The 7,924-nt window shown below is 46.8% G+C and overlaps 1 protein-coding gene across 4 annotated transcripts in view; it reads right to left on the minus strand.

Annotated features, from left to right (window-relative positions):
• The window catches only part of TMEM245 (transmembrane protein 245), a 103,618-nt gene extending 100,512 nt beyond the window's left edge, over positions 1-3,106 (minus strand). For all 4 annotated transcript variants that reach the window (XM_057548631.1, XM_007178240.2, XM_007178239.2 and 1 more), the window contains exon 1: positions 2,473-3,106. In XM_057548631.1, coding sequence (XP_057404614.1) covers positions 2,473-3,066 — 594 coding nt within the window. In that variant the 5' untranslated portion in view covers positions 3,067-3,106. The remainder of the gene's footprint in view (positions 1-2,472) is intronic.
• Between the last annotated feature and the right edge of the window lie 4,818 nt (positions 3,107-7,924).

Genomic DNA, 7,924 nt, shown 5'->3' on the forward strand with positions numbered 1-7,924 from the left:
AGGCCTTAATCAGCGCTCCTGACTGAGAAGTGAGCACTCCCTGTCTCCGCTTCCCAGGTACACTTTTAGCTCACCTCCATCCAACCACCTGCTCCTAAGAACTGCTTCAAGAAAACACAGCCGCAAGTTTCTCTCCAACTCAGATCAACCTCAATTTAGGCTCCCTAATCACTTCTAATTAACTCATACTGTGTCTTTTATAATGCGGTTTTTTACCCCTTCCTCCCTTGCCCCCATCGCTTTAGGCAAACAGCTGAGTTTCAAGCCTTTTCAAAATTATTAATTGGCTTGACCTTCCTTCCCCTCTTCTAACCTAATCAATCTTGGCCCTTACTTCTCTTCTGCTCATCCACAACCCATTCAAGGGTATGTAAATAAAATACATGGAAGGGGGGTTTATCTTCAGTAAAAAGATATTCATAGCTTTATACACTGAGCTGCAGGCACTTTTTCACAATTATTCAATTCCTCATCTCTTTCCACTATCTGAGAGTGACTGGCAGAAATGCCCCAGTTTCTGCTAATCATGGCAATTTACCCATGTATTCAATTCTTACTTTACTATGAAAATACAGTGTTCATATATGCTAGGGCTTTCTTTCCTATTTCCTACAGTTTGGTGGATATGCTACTTGGTCTTGCCTACGGTAATTACAGTAAACTGCATTATCAACAGTCAAAAATGTTAGCAGAATCTAGAAATATTTCTGAATTTGACAAGATTGAATCTCTTGAGGACAGGAATCAAGTTATAGTAATCTTTATATTTCTTAACAGCATACAGTACTCTGCCTTCTATGTAAGAGGCATTCAGTCCACTTAACTAAACTGTGAAACAACAGGTAAAGGAGAAATAACATGGAACTGGGACTCCATAAAGTGAATCCTGGGTTTGTTCAAAGTCTGAGCGACTTTGGGACCATCACATTCTCCGGATCTCAGAAACCTCTCCTGAAGAGTGCCAGGCAAGCAGGAAATAAAGAGTAGGATCACTTCCACCTGACAATCTGTCAAGCCTCAGGAGGTGAAAGAGGGTGCTTCCACATCCCTCCCTCCTACCACAACTGAAATAACCAGGCCTCTTGGAGGCCAAGGATTCTGTCTGATAACTCAGCAGTTACACGCACAAGCAGCATCCCAAAATTATGGATGAGGTGCTCCCCAATACCTTGCAATACCCTGCTGGCCCATAATTGGTGGGTAATGAACATTTATCTGTGTGTCTGTCATCTCCATAAGAATATGCTCACATATAGATTATATGTACCTTGAACACAGAGCCTGCACCTTACTCCGTTTAAAGCCCTCACAAAGCCCAGTACCTAACAACATACTCAATCAACTTTTTACTTGAACCGAGAGGTTGTATGGATAGAGCAAGAGCACAGAGGAGTTCTGGAATCAATCACCAACTCTACCAATAACCTCAGGCAAGTCAAAACCTTGCTTGACAGATAAAGGGAATTATTTTGCAACTTGATATCAAGGTGCATTGAACACTGACAAAAGTGAATAAATTTATTTTTAAATGGTACTGCTTATTGATGAAATAGCATTCTTATGCATTAAACATCCACTTGTTTTTAACAGTCCCCAGTGAAATATGTGGATCATTAACTGGTCTACAATCTGGTCTGAGTTAGGAAACGTGTCACTAGATTATCCTTGAAATCCCTTCCAACTCTAAAGCTCTGTGATTTTCCAAGAATAAGCTCAGGATGATCCAAGAATCACAAATATACCTTTCCTTCACCCAGTCTGCCTAAGTAATCCAGGCGGGAAGAGAATGTTGCACAGCAGTCCCTGCACAATGTAAGTAGTTCCCCAGAATAGACTGTGGCGAGAAAGAGGCTCAGCACCCAGGTAGGTGCCTGGCACAAAGTACACTGAAATCACCTGAACTGAGAGGCAGCTCTGAACTATTAAGAAAGATGTGTTCTAGGACTTGAGAAACTTGCGTCAACCAGTGCCCTCTCTGTGCCCAACTAGCCCTAGGCTGGTAAGAAGTCACCTCTCCTATCTGTAGGATGACCGGTTGGACTAGGATCTCTAAGGTCCCTTCCAGGAAAGTCCCACGTGAGCAGAACTAAGATGCTGGAGCACCCACTCTCCCTGACCAGGAGTAAATTCATGTCCACCTGCCGATGCACTGAAGCCCCTACCTGCAAAGGGGAACAGCGATTCCTCACAGGGCACACGCCCCGCTAAGTGGTTCCGTTAGGATGGGGGCGGGGAACGGGGAGACTTTCAAACCACACCCGCCCTCACTTTGGAAGGAAGTGCGCCAAGTTCCTAGGGTGCACGGGAAGGAAGGCTGAGACGGACACTGCCTGCAGCGCAGGTCTGGACCTCTGGCCGCCCCTGCATCGTGCGGAGGGGTTGGCAGGATCGCACCCCAGCGAGCTGCGAGTGTGGTGAGGGGCACTGCGCGCTCGCCGGGACCGCCCAGGGCCCGGGCCGAGGCTCACTCACCCACAGGCTGCTGAAGTAGTCCAGCCCGCGGCAGATGAGCGCGCCGGCGTGCGCCAGCAGCACCTGCACGCCCAGGTAGCTGCCCAGGCTGTAGAGGCCGTAGAGGAGCGGGCCGCCGGCGCCGAGCAGCAGCAGCAGGCGGCGGCGGCGCAGCGCCTGCTCGCCCAGGGCCTCCACGCCGTAGTCTGCGAAGCAGATCGGCAGCAGCAGCGCGGCCAGCACGATGGGCGTGTGCGCGCGGTGCAGGCGCTGCAGCCAGTGGCGGCCCAGCCGCGTCAGCGAGCTCTTGAAGGGGTGCAGGAAGGTACCGCACAGCACGGCCCACAGCAGCGGCCGCAGGAAGGCCTCCAGGATAAAGTAGACAAGCACGGCGGCGCCGCAGCACAGGCACACGAACAGCACGGCCCCGGTGTTGTAGAAGGCCTGCTTGATGGGCTTGTCGAAGCGCAGCGCCAGCGCCGCCGTCCGCGGGGTCTCCCCGCAGCCGCTGCCGCTGCCGCCGCTGCCCGGTCCGACCGCACGCTGAACCCGCGGCGCCCGGCCCGGGGAGCCCCGCGGACTGGGCGGCTCTTCAGGGGAACCGTCGTCGGCCATGGTACCCCTGACGCCGCCGCCGCTGCCGAGAGGCGGTACTGGGAAGCCTGGCGAGAGGCACGGGCGAGAGGCAGGGCGGGCGGCCCGCGGCATTGTGGAAGTCGTAGTTCCTAGCTGGCCATTGAACGCTTACAGGATCTTTGGGGAACTACAACTCCCAGAGAGCGTAGAGAGCGCTCCTTCGCCCTCGGGCTCCCCTCCTTCATTGGTCCCTGAGGAATTCAGGTAACAGGTTTCTGGGCTCAGCATCTTAGAAGAGGCAAAAATCAAACAAACAAACAAGCCAACTCCCCCTTCCCATCAATTAAAGTGTTATAATAGTCACAAACTGGGGGGAAAAATGTCGGATAATCTTTCCGAAAAACACCCTAAACTGTCGTTAAAACAACCCAAAACAAAACAAACGAAAAAAGCAACTCGCCTCGCTCACTGGTTAATGTCAATTTGGGGAGAGGCGGAATCCCCAAAGAGGCACGACGTTAACAGATTGAAAACCCAGGCTGCACATTAGAATCCGTTGGGGGGGGGGGGGTACTTATGAAAGACCGATCACCAGATTCTATTTTATTGATTTATTTAATAAACACTTAAAGTGTGTGCTCTGGTGTGCTTGGCAGGATTTTAAATAGCGATTACCATATGGCAGACCCTGTTATAAATGTCTCATCCCCATTAACTCATTTGATCCTTAGAACAACCCTACAAGGAAGGCGGTGGTATTATCCCCACTTTACAAAGGGGAAAACTGAGGCACAGAGAAGTTAAGTACCTTGCCAAGGTACACAGCTAGTAAGTGGCAAAGGCAGAATTCAAACTCAGAGTCTGGCTCCTAAGTCTATTCTTACGTACTATGTTAATTAATTGGTCTGACAAGGGATCCTTTTAGCATATTTTTTAAAGCTCTTCAGAAGACTCATGCGCAGCTACTGTTAACGACTATGTATATGTCAGTGCTGGAGCAGTCTAAACTCCTGAAAGAGCACTAGGTCAGAGTCTCAAGCTGCCACTGTTCCTTTTTGAGATCTGAGGTCAGGTCAGTTAAGCCCCCAACCCTAATTTCCTCTCTGTCACATGGGAGTGATAATAGAAACTCTTGTGCCAGAAGAGAAAAAGGAAGCTCTGGGGCAATACACAGTACTTCTGTTTTCCTGTTGGAAAGGTCCTGGGATCCAAGCCTACTACTTGTAAAACACCTCGAACAGAATTTTTGTTTAGAAGAAGAAGAGGGAGAGGGAGGGGAAGAAGGGAAAGAAGAGGAAGAGGAAGAAGAGGAGGAAGGGGAGAAGAGGAGGATGAGGAGAAAGGGGAGGAAGAGAAGTAAGAGGAAGAAGAAGAAAGAAGGGAGGGAGGGAGGGAGGGAGGGAGGGAGGAAGGAAGAAAAGAGGGAAGCCTTTATTGAGTACTCAATAGGAGAGTGCTTTGAAACTCTGCAAGTTATCCCTCTTCTGTTTTCAAATTTTTTTCAAGTAAAAGAAAAAGTAATGCCTTAACATCTCATTTTTGGGTCTCGGGTCACAGTCCTTGTTTTTCAAGTGGTCTTTGGACTTTAACTCTGTAAATATTTTGCATCAGTTGTCCTACATTTTGCTTTGCTTCTTAACTATTTATCTAGGGCTGCTGAGATCATGATTACAAATTATAGTCACATTTGTTTTCAGTAACCATTTTACACTGAATTAAGCTCCCATTTATATAACAACAATGCCTCAGTCTCCCTCCCAAAAAGTCCTCAGTAATTTCGAGGGAGTCCCAGTGGGGATGCCTCACATATATACCCGGAGACATAAGTTAACCACCAACCCCCCTATGTCCACCCTCTGCCCACACAGCTCCCTGAGCTCAGTACCCATCACAAGATTGCCAGAGCCTGTGCCGTTATTCCCAGATCCTGGATACTCCCAAACTCCTAATCCTCAGGGTGCCAAAGCAAAGCTGGGTTCCACTCAGAGATGGGGAAGAAATCCTCCCTGACTTGAGGGCTCTGTGCCCTTTTGTCACCCAAGCTCTAAACCAGGTCTCTTGTGCTCAGTGTATCATAATTCCTCTCATGAAGAGTTCCTTCCACATCCAACCTTCAGTCCTCTAACTACAGGGGTTCAAAACCCATCCAAAGGGTCAGTGAGGGAACAAAGACCAAACCAACCCCTCTGTCCTTCTCCAACCAAAGATTTGACTCTCTTCCTCTAGTTACAAACCAAAAGATCCCATGTAACAAAAGCATCTATCAATAGATGCAAACAGAAACTGACATACACATGTATTGGATAGGAGGGGACCAGGGTAATGTTGCCTAAATTGTGTTTGGGGCCCCAGATCAGCAAATCAAAAATACCCTGTCATGGTGCTCTGCTTCCAAGTCTCAATGAAAGGCAAAACTGCAGAGCATTTCAAAACTGTTCTAATGGCCAAAGCAATAGAACTGCCAGGTCTCTAACAGAATTTCTATTCAAGAATGGAACTAAGAGAAATGAAGGCTGAAGCACCAGAAACTCACTAGACTTACATTTATATGGCCTAACGCAAGGCTGGGTTCCTATAGGATTTTGCTCACCCCTCTATGATTGTACTTACTACACTACAGTCAAAGTCAGAGATTCTCATGGGTTTGCTTCATTTCTGTGTCCCCAGCACCTGACACAGCATGGGCCATTCATAGTACAAGTTCAGTGTTTGCTGAGCAAGTGAACGGATGATTTGCTATCCTTTCAAAAAAGTTTGTTTGTGCTTCCTATGAGAAATAGTGTTGAAACACTGGGGATGTTTCTATGTATTCCTATGGTTGAGAGCAGAGAAAAAATACTGGGATGTAGGACCTACAAACTAAATTTGAGAGAAGTACACACAGTCTACTCAAATCTCTACCTCCTAGGACATATGCTTTTAGGCATCCCCTCCAAAATGCAAGGCTACTTGGGTTTTCTTCTTTGGTCCCACACAGCAACTCACTCCAACGACCTCAGAGAAGAGCTGCCTCCATGGGCATCCAGGATACAGTGGAGGTGAAATAGATCCAGAGGAGTGAATCAAGCTGACCCTGGGACCACACTGCCTTTGGCCTTCCTGTCACATGAACCAATGAATTTCCAACCATTTAAGCCAGTTTCGGTTCAGTTTTACATTTCTTGCAACAGAAAGATTTCTGGCTGATAAAATGATAACATCTACATCACTGGTTGCTGTGAGGATGAAACAGAAGAGTGTGTCTAAAGCAGCAGCACAATACCTGGGACATGGTAAAAATCTGATAGTGGCTCTCAGGGTAACTCTTCATTTTGTCCTAGAGAAGCCAAGAGGCATCTCTTAAACATCAGTCAATGTCCACAGACTCCCAAGGTATCAAGATAACAGCCCCAGAGGTAAAACAAACACAGGTGGGGAGAGGATTCTTCAGGGCATTGTGTTTATCTTAGAGTGTTTACTTTAAACAAAGTCCAGTACTTACAGTGGAGTGTGTACATCACATATAAAGTGGTATGTACAGTGCAGGAGAAGCCATGTGAAAATGTAATCAAACAACACACATTCAGATTCCAAACATGAGTTACCACTCTCTTTTACTAAGCCCATAGAAGACATTGCTAATCAACCACTCAACTCTTTCTCACTGAGCGTAGACACAGCCTCAAAATCCTTCTCAGCGAAACATTCTAGGGAACCACTACCAACTCCACAAAGTAAGCACACAAGATGAAACGTTATTTGCCTTTTCTACACTTAATTAACCATCCAGCGTCTGAAACTAGATAAAATTGGCAGACTAAGAACATAAATAAGTGGTTTAGAAGAAAAGAGTTTGGGAAGCTAAGGTTGGTATGAATGTGAGCAATTACTAAGAGATTTTTTTCTTAAATCTCAATGGCTGAAGTACAAATGATGTAAACAAGTCTGATACCGTCAGGCCCTGCCTGACTCCCTAACTACTCTGACTTCTCTCTCCTATCCCTGCACTAAGACACATGCCCCCACTTACAGCACGAGTCCTGCCAGTTCAATGAGTGGAGTATCGCCTTTCCTGCCTCCAGGCTCCTGTTCATCCAGTCTAAGTTCCTGTCCTTCTGGTTTGTACCATCCAGCTATAGCTAACCTTCCAAACCATGTCAATAAAGACAATTTTACCAATTCGTAAAAAGGTCAGTGAAGAAATTATCAAATTGATTCAACCAACCCAGTTGACACCCATGCACCCAGGAAAAGACCAGATGAGTAAAAGAAAGTTGGGCAGTTCTTTTGGGGAAACACACACACACAAAATCCCCCTTTTAAAAAAAGGTCTGCAACCAAAATAGCTCCCCCTTTCTCTTCTAGGGTGGGAGGAAGTTTGGTAGGGGGGAGATTGGCATCTGCAAACTGATTTTGTAATTAACACTTATCACCAAAAGCCAGAACTGCCTGTCCCAAAAGTGGCTGGCCGTAAATGTCCTTTGCTGGTAGCTCCTCATCTTCATAGACGTGATTTGTCTGGAACGCTTTATCTGGAGCTGTTGAAGTGTGACAGTTAGGGATCAGGATTTGGGATTCCCAGCCCACCCCTTCCTCGGCTCTACTCCCAACAATATACTCCAACTAAAGCTGAGGCTATGCAGTGTATAAACAACCAGCCTTCTGCTGCAAATCAGAGCAAGACTGAAAACCAGGAGATGGTGGATGCATTTCAAATTAGCCAGACTAATCACTATTTATAAATAAACTATCTTCATTTGAGAATCAAGTCCTGATGGGTTTGAATCCTAAGCATTACTTGTTTGTACACTCTTGGTACCACACTGATGTCACTGCAGCCTCTAGCTGGTCCCTTTGTCTGCCCTCTTGCTCCACTCCAATCAATTCTCTACAGTGCAGCCAGCGTGATCTTTCTAAA

Source organism: Balaenoptera acutorostrata, chromosome 6 (genome assembly GCF_949987535.1).
Source record: "Balaenoptera acutorostrata chromosome 6, mBalAcu1.1, whole genome shotgun sequence".
NCBI lineage: Eukaryota > Metazoa > Chordata > Mammalia > Artiodactyla > Balaenopteridae > Balaenoptera > Balaenoptera acutorostrata.